Source organism: Eschrichtius robustus, chromosome 15 (genome assembly GCF_028021215.1).
Source record: "Eschrichtius robustus isolate mEscRob2 chromosome 15, mEscRob2.pri, whole genome shotgun sequence".
NCBI lineage: Eukaryota > Metazoa > Chordata > Mammalia > Artiodactyla > Eschrichtiidae > Eschrichtius > Eschrichtius robustus.
In genome coordinates this window covers 87,346,003-87,369,016 of record NC_090838.1, presented here as the reverse complement: position 1 = coordinate 87,369,016, position 23,014 = coordinate 87,346,003, and the positions used below count along the sequence as shown (strand labels likewise).

Genomic DNA, 23,014 nt, shown 5'->3' with positions numbered 1-23,014 from the left:
TTACTTATCCAGCACCGAGAGTTGGTGGGGCTGAGACTAAAGCTCACCGAATGCGTTCGCAGAGAGATGCTGGCAACCCAGGAAGAAAGGAGGAAGTTGGAGCCAGTGCTTTCTATCAGGTAGTTACAGCTCCTTTTCTTGTTACCAATCAGTGGTGCTTTTTCCAGAGCTTCCAGCCCAGTTCTGTAGTGCTACATCATCACCCAAATCAGGCTTACTAGGGCACAGGGCGCAGAACACTGGCTCCACAGGTTGTGAGCTGGTGTTCCATGAAGCAAAAAAGCTTCAATAAAATGGGGTGGGAGAATACTGCCTCTCCCCAGGAGGCATGCTTCTAATCCTGGGACCCAGCGTCCGTGGCACAGGGCTCTGGGAGCACACTTTGGGTGGTGTTATCCTGCCCTGATCTCCCATCACAGGCCTGGTGAGATCACGGAAAGGGGGTCTGGCACGGTGGTGAAAAGCACAGACCCTGGAGCCAGACTGCCTGGGTCCAAAGCTCAGCTAGCTCCTCCTCTTATTAGCTGGGAGACTTTGGGCCAGTAGCCAACTTTTCTGTAGAAAGGGGGTAATCATTGTACCTCCCTCCCTGCGCTGCAGTGCAGACTCAATGAGCAAGTTACGTGCACCGCACACAGAACTGTGTCTGACACAGGTAAATGCTCTGTAAGTGACAGAAAGAGTCAGGAAGTGGGAAACAAGCCAGCTCTGCTCCTGTGTCTCTTGATGTTTTTGGTTCTTTGGGGCCTATTTGGAAATGGTTTTCTTTAATGATGTGGTTGATGAAACAATGATCAGGGTTTCTAAGGCTTGTGTGCATTTCTGGGGAAAAAACAAAACAAAACTGTAAATCCTTTTAAGTCTAAACCTTGAAAGTGCAGGCAGTAGAGTAGGGAGGCTGGGAGTGTGACGAGGGCTTGGGAGCTACGTGGGTCTGGGTTCAAATCTCAGCATCTCCACTTTGCCGCTGTGTGAACCTGTTACATAACTTTTTGAAACACTGTTTTCTTATTGATAAAACAAAGGTAACACCACCTACCCTTGGAGTTGCGAGGATTAAGTGAGCTGTATGTATAAAGTGACCAGGAATAACTAAGGCTCATTCCCTCCAGCTTCTGAAGGAGGGTGAGGCTTAGACACTCAGAAACAGTTGGTGAATGTGGGTCCAATTAGCTAGGACATGTCTTTAATTTTAATTCGGTTCTTTAGAAAATATTTTTCCAAGAGGGTATTTTCATAACCTCTATTATTCCTCTGTTTTCCGCCTTCACTGAACTATTTCAAAGCACACAGGGCAGAAAAAGCGAGTGGGTGTGAGCTGAGGGCAGCAGAGAGGGTGTGAATCCCGGCTCCACTGTCCCGGAAGGCAACTGTGGGAAAGCCTCTAAGCGTGCGGGACGAGGGCAGTCCTTGTGGGATGCTGGGATTTGACAAACCACAGTTTTCCTCTTTGTTTTAGGAGACTGAAATTTGGTTGAGCGTAGCGTTTACTAGCTTTCTCTACCTCTAGTTTGCAAATCTACTTGTACCGAGTGGCTCATTTGCAAAGCAACTTGTAACTAATGACACTTCAGAAGTCTAGTCAGCAGCCCAAGCAAATCGGTGATAAGCAGAGGTTACTATGCCTGGTCCCTGAGCCAGAACTGATGCTTCTCCTGTGGATCTGAGGGCTGAGACCTTGACCTTAGATTCACAACACAAGCTGTGGAAAAATCACCCCAGAATCCAGCCAACCCTGGTAATCCTCACTCAGAGCTTATGCTCAGACACACAAAGCCAAAACTGCTTCTGCAATTCTTAAAATATTGAACCAGAAGGACGCCTACACATGGGCACTAAGTGTGACCAAAATTGCTAGTTTATGTCACTATTTTGACCAGAGGACTATAAGCTTCCCACTCATTTGGTCACCCCTAACCATACGGACTTAGGGTTCTATCTGGCTTACTTGTGGTGGGAAACTCCTTAGAAACGTTTTATTGGGGATGAGATGGGGATAAACTAAGTTTCATTAATTACTTTTCATCTTTTCATATTCTGCCTATCTTCACAAAGATGAAGCAAGATGGAAAAGGGAACTGACATTTATGCCAGCAAAATTCTTAAATACTATTGAATACAAAAGATCAGGAAGCTTTGTTCTGTATAATATTAATGTTAATATGATTAAATAACAATATTAAATAAATAATTCATTTAAAATAAACATCAAGTTATTAATACTAATGCAATCAATAATATCAAATATTAATCATATTAAAATAAATGTTAATGATCATATTTAAATTAATATCATTTTAATAAACAATATAGTATAATATTCCTCTAAGGGTACTAAAAGGCTTTTCCGATTCACTCACTGGAAGTAAGAACTGGAACAAATCACTACTATGTCTGTATTTTGGTATTGCCATTAATGAAGGACTCTCTTCTGCCTGGGAAGGAAGGGTCCCTGTCCTTCTGGAAACTCTTGGGAAAGGGTCAGCTCAGTGGGAAGAGCTGTGTGACCCTTCCATTCCATGTATTTATGGTTATTTTAGCATTAGAAGATATAGGGAATGAAAGAGGGAAATAATTAACATTAGTTGCTCTTTATATATAATTTACATAACCCTCACAACTGCCCCGTGAGCCAGATCTTGCAAATGAAGCTCACAAGTGTCATATGACCTGTCAAGTAGCTGTCAGAGCCAAGAATGAAACCCCCGAGCTATCTGACCTCAAAGCCCCAGCTCATGGCCTTGCATCAGGCTTTCACAGACCAGGTAATTACAGCACTCAAATATTTGAATGAGTCAAGCAAATTAAATTACAATATGAATGATATTATTATATTTCATTTTGAATAACTGAATTGGATCAATTTTAATAAGTAAACTTGAATTAGATCAAATTCAAATTAAATTCCAACAGTCAAATACATATATATATATATATATATATATATATATATATATATATATATATATAGTGACACCTGCTAGGAAGAGGAGACCAGGGGGAAAGCAAGCAGCCCAGCCCCTGCCTTTGGGGGCCGACATCCTCGCAGGGAAGGGACAGGCCTGTACAGAAGCTGTGAGCGCTCCGAGGGCCACACGCAAGGTGGGTGGTGCAGAGTCGTTGGGGAAAGGCCTCTCTGGGGAGGGCCATTGGCGCTGAGGCAAGAAGGGAAGAAAGAGGACAGCTGGTGGGAGGGGGCAGGAAGAGGGGCAGTGGAGCTTCAAGGCAAGGGAAGGACTGCCTGGTGCGGGGGTGGGGAGGCGGAGAAGAGGGCCAGAACCAGTAAGAGGGTACCTACATAGCAAAGTCTCAGGCCCACAGGGGAGGGCAAGCCTTGGCAGAGTTCAGCCTGCCTTTGAGAGAAACGAAGGGCCCACAAAGACTCAGAGAAGTCCTGAGAAGCCCGTGGAGGCAGCTGCAGGAGCCCATGCGACACAGCCTCAGCTCTCAGGCAAGGGCAGTGGAGGAGGCTCAAGTGTAAGGAGACTCGGAGAAGACTGTGATGGGCGTGGGGCAGAAAGGCCAGCCTCTGCGCTGGGTCGTGCACTCCAGGCAACAGAAGTCAGGCTTTATACTTTTTTTTGAACACACACTAGACACACTGCAAAATGACAGCAGGTCAGTAAATGCTGGCCTGGGCCCCCGTCGTTCACTTTGGCGTACTTTATTGCCTTTTTCCCAACCACATGGTGGTAAATGAAAACCCAATTGCACAGCTTCCAGAACCAAGAATAGGCTTGCCTGGAGGAGCTGGGTAGCTCAAAGTTTAATTAAGCGTGTGCACCAAGGGCTAATTAAGTGCTGAGGGGCAGGGTGCGGAGGTGATTAGAGAGCTGGGAGTGGGTGAGATTCTAGCCCCAGAGCTGTGTTCTCCACCAACACTCTGAGGCGGGCTCCTGGGTCAGGCCGGAAGGAGCCAGGCCCCAGGAAGGGGCTGGGATTCAAGGACCCTGGGTCTCCTTCCCACCTGGGTCTCCTTCTCCAGCCTGGCAGTTGCCTGGCAAACCCTGGGTTATTTGCCCTTGGGAAAAAAGGCCCCCTAACTCAGTACAGTTTTCACTGTAGTCAACTTGGTCATCTTCTTGATTTTGATATAAAAATTGTTTAAATAAATTATCTCATTATTGTGGCGTTTTATTTCTTTATTGTGGTGTGGTGTCACTTTACAGAATGTTAGATGCTAAAATGGTCCAATTCACTCTGCTAAAAGGAAAGCTTTAAAGAGTTCATGGAAACATGAGATTTCTACAGAGTTTGGAAAGGGAAGACGGTTTCTTGAAAACCCTGTTGGACATACTCAGGTAAAGTATTGGGTTGGCCAAAAAGTTTGCTCGGGTTTTTCTGTAACATCTTAGGGAAAAACTCGAACGAACTTTTTGGCCAACCCAGTACTTAACGCAATGCTGGCACAGAGGGAGCCCCTTATGTTAAGCTGCTGCTGCTGTTAATATTCCTTATGGACCATTGTTAAATAGCTGCGCCAGATGAAAAATTTAAGCTAAAAGAAGGGAAAACAAGCCAAAACAAATTCCACATCCATTAAAGAGTAGCCAGGTGTAATACTCACTTTTCATAGGACTTAATTGCCTGTTCCACTTTTTGCTTGTAGATATTGAGCTTCACTCCTTGGGGGTTAACTAAAGTCATCTTATTTGTGTCATTGCACACATGTGCCAGAGGGAACACCTATATGCCAATGCCAAAGGAAAGGGTCACTTGATAGGTTAACATGTGCCTTCAAAAATGGATCTAATGACTGTACAGTATGTTTTTCTGACTATAAAATCAATACATTATATTTGTAGAGAAATGAGAAAATACAGAAAATTAAAAAAATAAGAATCAGAGATATCACTGCTAACTTTTTCCTTCCAATTTTTAAAACTATATATTTTAAAAATACCCCCCCCCCCCGCAAAAAAACCTGTTTCAGGAAACTCAAATCAGAATCAAGTGTTATCTTAATAAGCCTCTGTCAAATTGAAGGGCATAGGCGATAAGAAATAGAATCCCATTGTTGCTACTTTGTAAATTACTAGTTGGGTTAAACATCTTTCTCACATATTTATTTTAAATTTGATTTTCTCTTAAGAATATCTGATTATAGTTAATATCTTCTGACCATTTTCTTTATCAATTTATAAGAGATCTTTATACATGTCAAATAAAGAAGGCTTAGTGATCAATGAAACCACTTTCTGTAAGAACAGCAGAGAACCAGAAAGAGAGGGCATCTTTTTGAGTTCTTTCTGTCTGTGTCTGATGCTTGCTTCTGGGTTTGGGGCTGCCTCTGATTCCATGCTATCTTAACAGTACCTGTAATATTTTACACTTACCTGTTTGCATATTACTTTGTTTCATTCACTGCTGTATTCCTATCACCTAGAACAGTGCCTGGCCCTCAACAAATATCTATTGATAAATGAATAAATGTATGTTTGCAAAAAGGCTTATTCCATATCTTAATATTTACATAAAAAGAAAAAGTCTAATGGGAGAATACAAGGTCTAACAGTGTTTCGATACTGTGTATGATTCCAACCACGAGGAGCATGTAGGCATTTTAGAAATGTGGGGAATCAAAGCAACTATACACCAATAAAAATTAATTTAAAAAAACCCAATTAATCATAATAAGATGAAAGAAAGCTTTGGCCTTGACAACAGGGACCTGTGATATTTACTTTCAGAATATTTTCTATCAGTAATTTCAATAAATTGATATGTTAATTTAAAAAAGTGTGGGAATCACTTTTAAGAAGTAAATTTGTACTTCCAATCCAGATGATACAGAGTTCATGTTTTATGTTCCCCTTTGCCTTCAAAATCATACAAAAATTGTATTGTTGTTATTTAAGGAAAAAAATGCATAAAAAGAAAGGAAGGAAAGGAAGAAGGAGAGAAGGGAAAGGAAGAAGGAGAGAAGGAAAAAGAAAGATGCATGGTTGATGTATTTCTAGAGACAAAAAGTTGAATAAGTCAGCAGGGCTGAAGTTGTGTGTTTGTTGACTCTCGTGGGCAAAGATGGCAGGGGCGGTGGGAGCTCAGCTCCCAGAAAGCAAGTGGGACTCTGAGTCAGGCTCAGTGCCTGAAGCCAGCACTAGTATGAGGTTCTCTCACCCCTGCAAGGAGGCCCTGCCTGGTGAGAGAGGACACTAGTGCAGTCTAACAACCAAGAACTGAACCAAGCCACCCTCAATCTACACTATCCCAGTATCATCATGGGACAAGAGCTCTAAATACCAATGACTGGGGTACAAGGGGATGGATTTAGGTAACTGCAAAACAGAAGACAGAGAAAAAAACAGATTTTTAAAAATCTTGTCAAAATGTGCCAACGTACTAAAATTCCTAAATACACACACAAAAATGCTAAAAACAGTAGCTGAGCTAATCAACAATCAGAACATCAATTCACACGAGTAGAAATTAATTTTACGAGCCACCTAACAATAACTTTATATGAATTATGATTAAAATTAAGTATGATTAGGTTGTTCAAAGATGTAACAGTCATATAAGTGTAAGAACAGAGTGCCGTTAAGAACAAATGGATGAGAAAAAGAATAGTATTTTTAAATAATAAAATAAAATCATGTAAAAAAATAGATATTGAAACTGCAAACTACATAATTTTGCAATTAAAACATCAAGACCAAAAGAAACAAACAAAATAGCCAAAGATTCAGAAGGCTGAAAAGCAAGAAATTTAGTCTGGCTGAATAGTCAAACCTTGCTACCTGTCAGACACAAGAATTCATCATGTGGTTTCTAAGCAATCTTTGTCAAAGAGAAGAAGCCAAAACAGTGGGTTAAAAGGTGAGTTGACTGGACTTTGAAAACAATGAAATTTGCAGAAGTGGAAAAAAAAACCCAACCAAACAAACAAAAAACACCACCTCTTAAAATTTCACATAAACTTTCAGAGGAAAAATAATCAGTCTCAACAAAATGAAAGCCCCTTACATATTTATCTCCCCTGGGAAGAAGACCCCTCTAGAAGTCTATAAGTAGCTCTGCAAATTGCCAGCTTATGGCTCAACTGCAAATCAACACCACGAAATATTTAGTAGCATTATACCATTTCACCAGGATCCGCTGGATGCCTGACTGATGATGCGTAAAGAAAACCCGCTGTTTAATGTTCTACCTCCCTCTTTGGTGGATTTGGATCTCATGCCTTGCATGGCCATCATGGACTTCAGTGTGGTAGGAGTTCAAATTTGGCTCGTGTGCACCCACTCTCATTCCTTTCTGCATGCAGATTTAGGGAAAGACAAAGTCATACTCCACACCTTCAGTCTGTGGTCTTAGTTTTTACAACATGGTGGTCACGTGGAGGTCCCATGGGCTATTCTCTTGATGATGTCAAGTTTAGTGTGACTATGAGGTCATAAGGGGCATTCTCACAGGGACTTGGGGGATCAGAATCATGGCTTCCCAGCTTCTGTAGGGAAGCAGGTGGGGAGGAGAGTGTGGTTAATGAGGAAACTGACACTATTTGAGAGGGAATGAAAGCACCTGGTCACACCTCCTGAACATGTTTTACTTGTTAACTCTTTTTTTTTTTTTTTTTTTATAAGAAGAGGGAAATGCAGACACAGAGACAGAGAACACCAGGCCACGTGATGACAGAGGCAGAGACTGGAGTAATGCAGCTCCAAGCCAAGGGATGCCAAGGATTCCACTACCAGAAGCTAGGAAGAGTCAAGGAAGGGCTCTTCCTTAGAGCAGTCAGAGGAAGCATGGCCCTGCCAACACTTAGATTTCAGACTTCCAGCCTCCAGAATTGTGAAAGAATAAACAAATTTCTAAGCCACCCAGTTTGCGGTACACTTTGTCACAGCAAACCTAGGAAAGTAATACAGAGATATGAATACATATATATAATTGTTTATGTTTTCAAAAGAAAATAATGGAACAACCAACTAGCTGTTGGCTGATCTAGGAATGACTTCTTGGAATGATTGGGGGGACTTGGCTCTGCTCCACGTGTCTCTAGCAGGCTTGACCAGGCATATTCCCAGGCACAAATGAGTAAGTAGAAATAACCAAGGAGCCTTAATGCCTGGGCTTGGAACTGGTATACCCTTGCTTCCATTTCATTCTATTGGTCAAAGATACTTGCTATCTCTTATAATGCAAATCAAGCATTACCAACTAATGGGAGACCCCTCTGGACACTGATAATAAAAGGGAGCCTCAAGGTATTACCTACTTCAATTCTCTTGAGGTTAACCTAGAAGCCTTACCAAATTGATGCCAATCACACCCTGTGTGAGAAGATTTTAACTGTGAGGGATGGAGGGCAGAGGGAGGAAGGGGGGGCGGGGGGGAGGGGGGAGTGAGAGAGAGATACTGACCATAATTGCTGGAATACATGGACAGCCCTAGTTTGGGCTGATTCTGTTAGAATTTTTCCCAGTGTTAGACCAGAGATACACTTTAACCACTAATTTTGTCAATAGTTGAGAACAGTTTTATCAATTCTATTAAGAATAGTTTTATCAGTAATGGGATTGTAGCTTCAAGATGGCGGAGTAGAAGGACATGTGCTCACTTCCTCTCGCTAGAGCACCAGATTCACAAGTGACTGCTGAACAATCATTGACAGGAAGACACCGGAACTCACCAAAAAAGATACCCCACATCCAAAGACAAAGGAGAAGCTGCAATGAGATGGTAGGAGGGGCACAATCACAATAAAATCAAATCCCATAACCACTGGGTGGGTGACTCACAAACTGGAGAACACTCATACCACAGAAGTCCTCCCACTGGAGTGAAGGTTCTGAGCCCCACGTCAGGCTTCCCAACCTGGGGGTTGGGCAACAGGAGGAAGATTTCCCAGAGAATCAGACTATGAAGGTTAGCGGGATTTGACTGCAGGACTTCGACAGGACTGGGGGAAACAGAGACTCCACTCTTGGAGGGCACACACAAAGTAGTGTACACATCAGGACCCAGGGGAAAAGAGCAGTGACCCCACAGGAGACTGAACCAGACCTACCTGCTACTGTTGGAGGTTCTCCTGCAGAGGCGGGGGACAGCTGTGGCTTACCGTGGGGACAAGGACACTGGCAGCAGAAGTTCTGGGAAGTACTCCTTGGCGTGAGCCCTCCCAGAGTCTGCCATTAGCCCCTCCAAAGAGCCTGCAGGCTCCAGTGCTGGGTCGCCTCAGGCCAAACAACCAACAGGGAGGGAACTCAGCCCCATCCATCATCAGACAAGCGGATTAAATTTTACTAAGCTCTGCCTACCAGAGCAAAACTCAGCTCTGCCCACCACCAGTCCCTCCCATCGGGAAGCTTGCACAAACCTCTTAGATAGCCTCATACACCACAGGGCAGACAGCAGAAGCAAGAAGAACTACAGTCCAGCAGCCTGTGGAATGAAAACCAAATTCACAGAAAGAGAGACAAAATGAAAAGGCAGAGGACTATGTACCAAATGAAGGAACAAGATAAAACCCCAGAAAAACAACTAAATGAAGTGGAGATAGGCAACCTTCCAGAAAAAGAATCCAGAATATTGATAGTGAAGATGATACAGGACCTCGGAAAAAGAATGGAGGCAAAGATCAAGAAGATGCAAGAAATGTTTAACAAAGACCTAGAAGAATTAAAGAACAAACAGAGATGAACAATATAATAACTGAAATGAAAACTACACTAGAAGGAATCAATAGCAGAATAACTGAAGTAGAAGAACGGATAAGTGACCTGAAAGACAGAATGGTGGAAATCACTGCCACGGAACAGAATAAAGAAAAAAGAATGAAAAGAAATTAAGACAGCATAAGAGATCTCTGGGACAACATTAAATGCACCAACATTCACATTATAGGGGTCCCGAAGAAGAAGAGAGAGAGAAAGGAACGAAGGAAATATTTGAAGAGCTTATAGTCAAAAACTTCCCTAACATGGGAAAGGAAATAGCCACCCAAGTCCAGGCAGGATAAACCCAAGGAGAAAGATGCTGAGTAATCAAATTGACAAAAATTAAAGACAAAGAAAAATTATTAAAAGTAACAAGGGAAAAACGACAAATAACATACAAGGGAACTCCCGTAAGGTTAACAGCTGATTTCTCAGCAGAAACTCTACAAGCCAAAAGGGAGTGGCACGATATATTTAAAGTGATGAAAGGGAAGGACGTACAACCAAGATTACTCTACCTGGCAAGGATCTCATTCAGATTTGACAAACAAATCAAAAGCTTTATAGACAAGCAAAAGCTAAGAGAATTCAGCACCACCAAACCAGCTCTACAACAAATGCTAAAGGAACTTCTCTAAGCGGGAAACATAAGAGCGAAAAGGACCTACAAAAACAAACCCAAAACAATTAAGAAAATGGTAATAGGAACATACATATTGACAATCACCTTAAATGTGAATGGATTAAATGCTCCAACCAAAAGACAGAGGCTCGCTGAATGGATACAAAATCAAGACCCATATATATGTAATCTACAAGAGACCCAATTCAGACCTAGGGACACATACAGACTGAAAGTGAGGGGATGGAAAAAGATTTTCCATGCAAATGGAAATCAAAAGAAAACGGGAGTACCAATACTCATATCAGATAAAATAGACTTTAAAATAAAGAATGTTACAAGAGACAAGGAAGGACACCACATAACGACCAAGGGATCAATCCAAGAAGAAGATAGAACAATTATACATATATATGCACCCAACATAGGAGCACCTCCATACATAAGGCAAATGCTAACAGCTATAAAAGAGGAAATCGACAGTAACACAATAATAGTGGGGGACTTTAACACCTCACCTACACAGATGAACAGATCATCCAGACAGAAAATTAATAAGGAAACACAAGCTTTAAATGACACAATAGAACAGATATATTTAATTGATATTTATAGGACATTTCACCTGAAAACAGCAGATTAAACTTTCTTCTCAAGTGCGCACGGAACATTCTCCAGGATAGATCACACCTTGGGTCACAAATCAAGCCTCAGTAAATTTAAGAAAATTGAAATCATATCAAGCATCTTTTCCGACCACAGCGATATGAGATTAGAAAGAAATTACAGGGAAAAAAATGTAAAAAACACAAACACATGGAGGCTAAACAATACGTTACCAAATAACCAAGAAATCACTGAAGAAATCAAAGAGGAAATCAAAAAATACCTAGAGACAAATGACAACGAAAACACGATGATCCAAAACCTACGGGATGCAGCAAAAGCAGTTCTAAGAGGGAAGTTTATAGCAATACAATAAGAAACAAGAAAAATCTCAAATAAACAATCTAACCTTACACCTAAAGGAACTAGGGAAAGAAGAACAAACAAAGCTCAAAGTTAGTAGAAGGAAAGAAATCATAAAGATCAGAGCAGAAATAAATGAAATAGAAACAAAGAAAACAATAGCAAAGATCAATAAAACTAAAAGCTGGTTCTTTGACAAGATAAACAAAATTGATAAACCGTTAGCCAGACTCATCAAGAAAAAGAGGGAGAGGACTGAAATCAATAAAAATATAAATGAAAAAGGAGAAGTTACAATGGATGCCACAGAAATACAAAGCATCATAAGAGACTAGTACAAGCCATTCTATGCCAATAAAATGGACAACCTGCAAGAAATGGACAAATTCTTAGTAAGGTATAACGTCCAAGACTGAACCAGGAAGAAATAGAAAATACGAACAGACCAATCACAAGTAATGAAATTGAAACTGTGATTAAAAATCTTCCAACAAACAGAAGTCCAGGACCAGATGGCTTCACAGGTGAATTCTATCAAACATTTAGAGAAGAGCTAACACCCATCCTTCTCAAACTCTTTCAAAAAACTGCAGAGGAAGGAACACTCCCAGATTCATTCTATGAGGCCACCATCACCCTGATACCAAAACCAGACAAAGATACTACAAAAAAAGATAATTACAGACCAATATCACTGATGAATATAGATGCAAAAATCCTCAACAAAACAGTAACAAACAGAATCCAACAACACATTAAAAAGATCACACAACATGATCAGGTAGGATTTATCCCAGGGATACAAGGATTCTTCAATGTACACAAATCAATCAATGTGATACACCATATTAACAAATTGAAGAATAAAAACCATATGATCATCTCAATAGATGCAGAAAAAGCTTTTGACAAAATTCAATAACCATTTATGATAAAAAAAAAAACTCTCCAGAAAGTGGGCATAGAGGGAACCTACCTCAACATAATAAAGGCCATATACGACAAACCCACAGCAAACATCATTCTCAATGGTGAAAAACTGAAGGCATTTCCTCTAAGATCAGGAAAAAGACAAGGATGTCCACTCTCACCACTATTATTCAACATAGTTTTGGAAGTCCCAGCCATGGCAATCAGAGAAGAAAAAGAAATAAAAGGAATACAAATTGGAAAAGAAGAAGTAAAACTGTCACTGTTGGCAGATGACATGATACTGTACATAGATAATCCTAAAGATGCCACGAGAAAACTACTAGAGCTAATCAATGAATTTGGTGAAGTTGCAGGATACAAAATTAAAGCACAGAAATCTCTTGCATTCCTATCCACTAACAATGAAAGACCAGAAAGAGAAATTAAGGAGACAATCCCATTCACCATTGCAACAAAAAGAATAAAATACCTAGGAATAAACCTAGCTAGGGAGGTAAAAGACCTGTACTCAGAAAACTATAAGACACTGATGAAAGAAATCAACGATGACACAAACAGATGGAGAGATATACCATGTTCTTGGATTGGAAGAATCAATATTCTGAAAATGACTATACTACCCAAAGCAATCTACAGATTCAATGCAATCCCTATCAAATTACCAATGGCATTTTTTACAGAACTAGAACAAAAAAATCTTAAAATTTGCATGGAGACACAAAAGACCCCGAATAGCCAAAGCAATCTTGAGAGAAGAAAACGGAGCTGGAGGAATCAGACTCCCTGACTTCAGACTATACTACAAAGCTACAGCAATCAAAACAATATGGTACTGGCACAAAAACAGAAATATAGATCAATGGAACAGGATAGAAAGCCCAGAGATAAACCCACACACCTATGGTCAACTAATCTATGACAAAGGAGGCAAGGATACACAATGGAGAAAAGACAGTCTCTTCAATAAGTGGTGCTGGGAAAACTGGACAGCTACATGTAAAAGAATGAAATTAGAACACTCCCTCACACCATACACAAAAATAAACTCAAAATGGATTAAAGACCTAAACATAAGACCAGACACTATAAAACTCTTAGAGGAAAAATAGGAAGAACACTCTTTGACATAAATCACAGCAAGATCTTTTTTGATCCACCTCCTAGAGTAATGGAAATAAAAACAAAAATAAACAAATGGGACCTAATGAAACTTAAAAGCTTTTGCATAGCAAAGGAAACTACAAACAAGACGAAAAGACAACCCTCAGAATGGGAAAAAATATTTGCAAACGAATCAACGGACAAAGGATTAATCTCCAAAATATATAAACAGCTCATGCAGCTCAATATTAAAAAAACAAACAACCCAATCAAAAAATGGGCAGAAGACCTAAATAGACATTTCTCAAAGAAGACATACAGATGGCCAAGAAGCACATGAAAAGCTGCTCAACATCACTAATTATTAGAGAAATGCAAATCAAAACTACAATGAGGTATCACCTCACACCAGTTAGAATGGGCGTCATCAGAAAAGCTACGAACAACAAATGCTGGAGAGGGTGTGGAGAATAGGGAATCCTCTTGCACTGTTGGTGGGAATGTAAATTGATACAGCCACTATGGAGAACAGTATGGAGGTTCCTTAAAAAACTAAAAATAGAATTACCATATGACCCAGCAACCCCACTACTGGGCATATACCCACAGAAAACCATAATTCAAAAAGACACATGCACCCCAACGTTCACTGCAGCACTATTTACAATAGCCAGGTCACGGAAGCAACGTAAATGCCTATCGACAGGTGAATGGATAAGGAAGATGTGGTACATATATACAATGGAATATTACTCAGCCATAAAAAGGAATGAAACTGGGTCATTTGTAGAGACGTGGATGGACCTAGAGACTGTCATACAGAATGAAGTAAGTCAGAAAGAGAAAAACAAATATCATATATTAATGCATATATGTGGAATCTAGAAAAATGGTACAGATGAACTGGTTTGCAATGCAGAAATAGAGACACAGATGTAGAGAACAAATGTATGGACACCAAGGGGGGAAAGCGGGGTGGGGGGGGTGGCGGCGGTGGGATGAATTGGGAGATTGGGATTGACATGTAAACACTAATATGTATAAAATTGATACCTAATAAGAACTTGCTGTATAAAAAATAACAATAAAATAAAAACTTAAAAAAATGATAATAGTGTTCATCTCTTACTCTTTGCCAAGTACTAGGCAATCCATATATCTCCTCATTCAATCCCTCTATAGATACATACATTGAAATGCAGTTTTGTTATTTGGTTTTCCTCTCCACTGAACTCTAGTTTTTTATTCCTTTAAAAAATACTAGTTTCTAGCACAATGCATGTACAAAGTAACCATTTACTGAATACGTAAAAGACTAAAATTATATAAATTCAAATAATAGCTGAGGCTCCAACATTTTTAAAAGTTTATCTCTATCGTAAAATATTGTGTTTGGAGTCTACCAAATTTGAGTTCTCCGTTATTGAGGCACGAGATGAGTGTACCTTTGCTATTTTAAAAGAGATGTTTGCCAAGAAGGTGAATGATGTAACCAAGATTTTAAGAGATATATTTAGCTTACACAAGAAAACTGTTCTCAAACAATAAAAGAAAAAATATTAAAATTGAATACCATTTTCACTTAGCAATTGGTAGGGTTTTTTTTTTAATGTTACTGCTCTAAGTAACAGCAAAGATGTAGGAAAATAGGCACTCTTAAAATTCCAAGTAAACTGCCCAATAATGGGGGGAATAGTTAAATTAATTGTAGTAATTTATGTTATTGAATATTAGCACAACCTTTAAAATTCATCCAAAATTGGTCATTACAAGGAAATATGTTCATAAGATATGCTAAATGAAGAAAGGGGGATACAGAACTGTACACACAGTTATTAGCTGTTAAAGTAGTACAGGAAGAATTCTGCCTGACAACATTCTGGCTGTGTTTGTAAGCAATCCCACAACATTTTGAAAATGAGAAAATAGTGTAAACTGGTGTTTATATATTCATCACTCAACACTAACTGAATTCACCAACTTCACTGTTTTTCAACTAAATCATTTCTTCCAATAAATATCCCAGAGCCTGCTGTCAGACTGGCCAAGGAGAGGTCTGACTGGATGTGAGTAATGAAAATGCAAAGGCTGTGCAAATCCCACATGGCTGACCCTGAACAAGGTGCAGTGACTTTATAGTTGTGCAAACTGCTGAGTGCTGAAGCTTAAACCTCTGCTTAAACAGAAACATCTCCAGGCTCCACAGAACAAATTGAAGGTGGGGCTACAAAGTGAACTGGGAAAGAGAAGTGTCAATCAGATCACTCATAAACTCATGAAAGTATGTTGCTTGCTACAGTGTAGGTTATATCTCACAAATTTCAATCTAAATTTTTAGAAAATAAAAATAAAAATTTTAAATGCAAATTTCAATTAAAATGCTAATGAGGTCACTAGCATTTTAATTGGTATAGTAAATGAGTATTTGCTGGCATGCAATAATGTTTGAAATAGACTGTTAAGTAAAAATCAAGGCACAGAGTATCTTTAGTTCAACTTCATTTTGGTAAAACAAAAACAAAGAACAAAGGATATATATGTAGTGAAAAAACTTGGGCCAGATAACCACCAAACAATTCATCTGTGAGGAATTATATTCTATTGTTTCTTTTCTACTTATCTGTATTTTCTAATTTTTCTACACAATGATTATGTATAGCTTTTGTATTAACTGTCCTTTCAAATTTTTTAATTAAAATAAACTTTTCTATCAGTATCGTTTTCATCGCTACTATATTTGAAAGCAACAAAATGCCATGCCCTTAGCAGCATCCCTAACATTCCTCGTCAGCTAAATGATGAGATAAAAAGCCACCTTACCGGGGCTTCCCTGGTGGCGCAGTGGTTGAGAATCTGCCTGCCAATGCAGGGGACACGGGTTCGAGCCCTGGTCTGGGAGGATCCCACATGCCGCGGAGCGACTTGGCCCGTGAGCCACAACTACTGAGCCCGCGCGTCTGGAGCCTGTTCTCCGCAACAAGAGAGGCCGCGATAGTGAAGAGGCCCGCGCACCGCAATGAAGAGTGGCCCCCGCTTGCCACAACTAGAGAAAGCCCTTGCACAGAAACGAAGACCCAACACAGCCATAAATAAATAAATAAATAAATAAATAATTTTAAAAAAAAAAGCCACCTTACTACGCTGGTCTAAATTTTCCATCAGATACTTTGATGAGATAAAATGTTTTTCTCAAAACCTAGTCTGAGGGCTCACCACGTACCAGATTAGGGACCTTGCCATGACCCATCAGGAGTCAGTGACAGAGCTGGGGTGCAGGCCCAGGCTACCTGATCACAAAGCTATGTGCTGAACCCAGATTAGGGCAAAGCAGGAAGCCTTAATGCAGTGCTGGTAAGACATGATGATGATGATGGTGGTGGTGGTGATGTAGTGGACTTTTCAACGATGCAAACTAATGTTCCCGAATTGTTTCTTTTTTTTCAAAGCCTTTGGCAATAAAGAGCTTTAAATTCCAGATTCATCAAACAACTAAAGCAGTTTTACTCTGTATATGACTTGGTGATGAATTAATCTTTTTGAAAGAGCTAAGGTTAAACTTATCTGGTCCACGGAAAACTGAAAGTGCCAGTTAGCACCTTGTAATGAAGAGTTGCTAGGGCAACCTCTCTGCTCAACACTTCATTTCCAAGGTGACAGATTTGATGCTGGTCCAAGAAACATGAAAACCAAAATAGCATTGTGTACCAGAAGAAGAAACAGCCCATACATAAGTCATGAATGAAACAAGTAGCTGGGGATAAAGCCAAATGCTGCTTTACGATTCTACCCAGACACGTGTGACTGCACACAGAACACAGGAGTAAAAGTCAATCACAATTCTCAGTGAAGTGGGTTAAGATTCATGTTTCCTTTTCAGCTCCATTCTACTTTTGTCTACTTTTTCAAAAAACTGTTAGGTCCAAATTTCAAAAAGCTATATATCTCACTCAGTGGGATTATATTTTTCGATCATTGTTTTCCCATTCTTTCCATCAGAGAAAATATTAAATAAAAGATGTAAGTGCGCTTTGAGGGTGAAATTGGAATTTATTGCAGTATATTTCCTTCATCATCATGATTCTTGCTCTTACGAGCAATAATGGAGCGGGGAGAGCATGTCATGTGCTACGTACCCACAGGCTTGTGATGAGAATTTACAAAGCCACAGAAGGCACGAGCACAGGTGCCCATGGTGGAATGCACGTGAAAAAATATACATCCTCTTCCCTTGGCTTTGCTTTCTGGGGTCAGAAGACAGGTTCTCCAGAAAAACAGGACCCTCACTACTCTTCCATTTTTTCCTTCTTGGAAGTCACTCAACATTTTTCTCTCTCTCAGCCCCATGTGGTTTAGTCCTGTCGACTTGACTTTATATAGAGCCTTGGGTCCATTCTCAGGGTTGTCACCTGGGTCACAGCCACCTAGACCTTGCCTCCTGACTGCCCCCCATCGTCCCAGCCTTGAACCTCTACAACCCTTTTCCATACAGTAGCCAAAGACCAAACCTGATCTTCTCTGCCCTCTGCTAAAAACCCTTCGGTTTCCCTCAGGATGACCTTCATAAAATCCTTAACTCAACCTTCACCAGCTTTCACACCTTCCTCCAGTTGCACTAAACTTTCTTTGGAATGACAAACTTCCTCTGACCCTTAGACTTCCCCCTAGGTCACTCCTCACTCCCTTCCACCTCATCACCCTCGTAACTCCTCCTCCCCTAGGTCCAAACCTGGACTGATCAGATCCCCCAGGTCTGAACTTTCCAGACCAGGTCCAAAGCCCTCTCTGTCAACTCAAGGTGGTTAGGGGCCTCTCTGGCATCTTCACTCTGCTCTTCCCACTCATCACATTTAACTAGAACTTCTTATTTTAATTGCTAGTTCCTCCATGAGATTGTAAGTTGTGATTGGGTAGGCTGTAGTCTAGCCCAGCTCAGAGCCTGCATACAATAGGCAATGTAATATTTATTGAATATTTTTATAATAAAAGCCAACATTTATTCAGTGCTTGCAGCCCATTATATGCATTACTTCTTTTTATACTATATATATATATATATATATATATACCTATACTATATATATTCACTATATTATACATAGTATAACAGTCTCAGAGTAGGTATATTATTATCCCCAGAGTCCAGATACATTGCATACAGCCTGGAGAGCAAATTTCAAAGTGCTGCAGTGAGTTACTATGTTTATTTCTTCTAAATATGAGGAGAGGACAAGTTGAATAAGATATCAGGTCTGCGCACTATTTTTAAGGTTTTCAAAGTATCTCTATACTTGTAGAACTAATGCTTATCAACAAGTATGATATACAGTTCCTCTTAGGAAAATGGCTGTCTTTCTGAATATAAACTAGTGGAAATATAGAACCTATTTGGAGGGTGATTTGGTTTAATCTGTCAAATATTTAAATGTACATATCCTTTGGGTCCAGCAATCCATCTATCACAAAGATAGACTTGTAGAGGTGCCCAGAAGTCTCTGTGCAAGGAAATCCATTACAGGATTGTTTGTAATAGGGGGAGGAAGGACACAAGGTAAACGTCCATTAACAATGGGGAAGAAATTTGCAACTAACAAAAATGAGATAGACCCATATCTACACACATAGAAAAGTCTCTAAGATATATTTTTTTAAAAGATAAAATAGCAAATCCATATGGTATTACCTTATTAAAATTGTTTTGTATATTAAAATTGTTATGTGTATGTGTAAAAATATATATAATGTATTCATATATACGTGTGTGTGTGTGTGTGTGTCTTGAAAAGGATTAGCAGGATATTCACCAAATTATTCAGTGTTTCCTTCATAAATGAGGTTGGTGGAGAGAGAAGCTTTGACATTTTCCTCTAAAGACTTCTAAATGGTCATTGTATACAAGAATGTACTCATATATTACTCATCATATAAAAATAAACCAATAAGTTAATTAAAAATCAAGTGTCCTTTGCATTTAAACTATTTTATCTCTTGTTTTAGGTCTGTTTTTAACTTTTTTTTTTCTCAGCATATCATTAATGTATGTTCAGAGTTGAAAGAACTACAACAAAAACTAAAAATTACATAAACAAACCCCCAAATCTCCAATAATCTCACCCCTCAGATAAACACTAGTAACATTTTGGTAAAAGAGAAAAGGGAGAGAGAAAGAGTGCTATGTCTACATCATACACATACGTAACCAAATTAATGTACTATCTGTGCGGTTTTGTACCCTGATTTTTTCATTTAGCATTGTATTGAGAGCTTTTCCCCATGTCATTACTTATTCTTCAGAAACATGATATTTAATGAACGTATGACATTCAATCATATGGGTGTACTTATTGGATATTTAGGTCGTTTTCAATTTTCTCATTGTTAGATATACGGCAGCAATAATTATTCTCTGAATATATTCTTCAGTATTTCTGATTACTTCCTTCTGTAGATTATGGAATATCTACATATGGATTTGCTGGAGGAAAAGTTGTAAGCCCTTAACACCTCTGAACATACTGCCAAGGTTATACCAACTTATACTCCCCCCAGCAGGATGTAAAAGTTCTAATTCCATCCTATTTTCACCACCACTGTTTATTAGTATTTTTTAACCTTACAAATTTGATGATGGGGGGAAGTTGTCTAATTTTTTTTTAATTTGCATTTTTTCAAAAATGCATTTATTTGGTTACCAGCAAGAAATATTTTTATATGTGGTTTTTGACTTTTTATTTTATTTTTAAACTTTTTCCCCTAGATTTTCCACTGGAATATTTATCATTTTCTTATTCCTTTATGGTATGGGTGCATGTGCATGTTTGTGTGTATACTGAATGCTGATTTATACACACACACCACAAGCACGTGCTAACTTACATGGATACACACATGCAAACACATATTTAAGATATTACTCCTGTAACTCTTTGTAGTATATGTTAAAAATATTTTTCTGAGATGTGCCTTCATTTTATTTATATGTTTTTAATGCAAAATAACATTTTTATATATTCAATCTATAAATCTTTCCTTTGATTTTATGTGCTTGCTTTCCTACCTTCTCATATTTGTTTTTTGAGAATTTACTTTTCAATGTATCTCAGGTTGTTGGGAGGCTTAGAAGGAGACATGATAAGTACCAGAAAATTCTATTTCCAGGGTTAGTTCACCAAATATATTTTCTTTCAAATAAAACCCAAGAATATTAATAAAATAAGTGCACAGAATATGAGAAGCTGTCACCAAACTTCCTAGAAGGAATAAATCAGCATTCAGTTTCTCTCTCTTGCTTTTGGAAGAAGTCAAATTCAAAAGATAAGTTGGTATCTGACTAATCAGGTTAGAGTTTACTGAAGGTAGAAATATAATCTTCCAGTCACAAGGTCACAGCCAGGGATAGGACCGCTCACCTTGAGGCAAAGTCATCAGGAACCCAGCCTAACAGGTCATATACCCAACCTCCAGAGCAAGAACTGCTGGTCATGTCAAACCAGGATGCATATCAAACTCCATGGGTATAATCGCTTAAATGTGACTAACAGAAAAAGTCCACCAATTCATCTGCTTCTTCCAAATACACCAAATTTCAGCTATTGCAAGACCAGTTAGATAAAGCCTTTTTTTTTTTTTTAATTTTCCTGCCTTTGCTTTTTCTCAACTTTTTACTATGGAAACTTCCAAATACGTAAAAAAGCAGAGAGAACAGTAGAATGACCCTCCCCCCACTCAATATTCTTATTATCCAAATTTAACAATTATCAGCTCATGGCCAATCTTGCTTTATCTACTCCTCCCTTCCCCCAACTACTCCCACCGTCCAGATTATTTGGAAGCAAATCCCAAATTTCCTACATACCCTCTGTAAAATTTCAGCATGAGATAAGGTCTTTTAAGCATATTATTTCAATTTAGTGACTGTAAAGCTTGATACATTCCTATTTAAATCACTAGTTGCTGCTGTATTTGCCGGGAAGCACCAGGGTTCAATCTTCCTATTCTTATTTCTCTTGTGTTCCTCATCTCTGTGCAATCTGGCTGCTCCACTGGATCCGTTCTTGCATAGGGCAAGGACTTTCCAGTTGCCCAATTCAAGGCAAACTTTACAGTGCTTGGCTTTCCTCCACAGTTAACCCCAACTTGCGCCCTCCTACCGGAGGCTCTTTTTCTCCTTCCAGGACATGACTCTCACTTTCTCATGGCTCTTGTGCTCTGGCTCACTTCCGATCCTCTCTCTCAATCTCTCTCTTTTTCTGCATCTCTGTCTCTGTGTCTCTCTCCCTCCCTCTTTCTGACTTTTTCCTTTGGAGACTTTTATGATGGAAAAGATGCCACTGTATTTAGGAAGAGAAGGTAAGCAAAGGATGGACATAATCTCTCACAAACTCTCCCTGTCCTTTGATACAGACTGATATTCACTCGTGACTCATGACTCTGACCTAGAGGCTTTTCAGATATTTCTGCAGCTCCACAATGCCACCCATCAGCAATGAGCCATGAACTGCCAACCCAACAAAGAAGAAATTGTTCTTCTCAGCTTAGAAGCAAAAATGCTTAAGAGCTTCTCTCTCTCCTTTTTACTGCCTTCGCAAATAATTTTTTCCCAATGGCTGAGATACATTTCTGTTACAACTGTACAAGACATCAAGTGGACTACTGTTTATTTAGGCAGGAAATGAAAACTACATCAAGCAGGGACATATAGAAAATCAGTTTTACCTCATCAAAGACCTTGGAAACGACATGCTTGTCCAGAATGGGGACATAGGTGGGGCTGTGAGGGACGGTGGCCATGGACAAAGCATCCATGATGGTGAGCTTCTTGGCTGCCAAGCCATGGATCTTGAGCCAGTTTGCTGAAGACATTCCTGCAGAACTAAGAACACGAGACTGTGACGTTTTAAAACTTATATCAAACAAAAACACAACAAAACTGTCCCAGTAAAATTACTCACTCTTGGTCATAAACTTGGTTTCCTTCTCGAGTCAATCTTTCTAATGACTTGTCATCTGGAAACTCATTTGTCAGCAGGAGGCCCATTTCTGTGGAAAGGGAAATGGCAGCTGTATAATTTCCTCATATATGGGGTTTATATTAAAATGCAAAAGGATCACACTTATCTCTGAGTTCAGTTGTGACTGAGGGCTAATTAATGGACTGTATTTCCCAGAACTGATCTGTCAGAAGGGGTTCTAGGCAAGATTCATTTGCAATGGACACTAAAGACCAATGCAAGAGTGAATAGGGTACTCTCACTGCTTTGCTAATCTATCTCACCCCATAGCCATTGAGATCTCTCTCCATAAAAGGATGAGACAAACTCATTCTCCAGAAAACATGTTTTTAAAATGTCAAGTAAGAATACCATGAACCAATAATTGTTCAATGTGGCCCTCATTAGACTCCCCCCAAATTACACAGGAGAGCCTTGTTCAACATTTCAGGTTTCGAGAGTTTATTCTGTAATTCCTCAGCTCTGTGCAGAAAACCAACATCCCTACTAGGTTCTGTTTAGTTATAAGTTCACATTTTCAAATTATTGAAAATGTTATTTGGAGGTTTTAATGTATATCCTTATAGAAGCTTGGATTCATAAATGAAAAGGGATATGAGCTAGTTGAATCAGCAGCATGTAGAAGGAAGGGATGTTTGGGAGTGAGCTAGTTAAATGCCTAAGAAATCATATCCCAATCATCATGGGATAGGCCCCTTAAAGGACTGTGCACGTAGCAGATT

At 39.4% G+C, this 23,014-nt stretch overlaps 1 protein-coding gene across 1 annotated transcript in view; it reads right to left on the bottom strand.

The window, feature by feature from the left end:
• The window catches only part of VWA3B (von Willebrand factor A domain containing 3B), a 205,972-nt gene that overhangs the window by 46,103 nt on the left and 136,855 nt on the right, over positions 1-23,014 (bottom strand). Inside the window, exons 17-19 of the mRNA XM_068564559.1 lie at positions 22,233-22,320; positions 21,997-22,153; positions 4,568-4,686 (exon numbers count right to left, since the gene is read on the bottom strand). Coding sequence (XP_068420660.1) covers positions 4,568-4,686; positions 21,997-22,153; positions 22,233-22,320 — 364 coding nt within the window. The remainder of the gene's footprint in view (positions 1-4,567; positions 4,687-21,996; positions 22,154-22,232; positions 22,321-23,014) is intronic.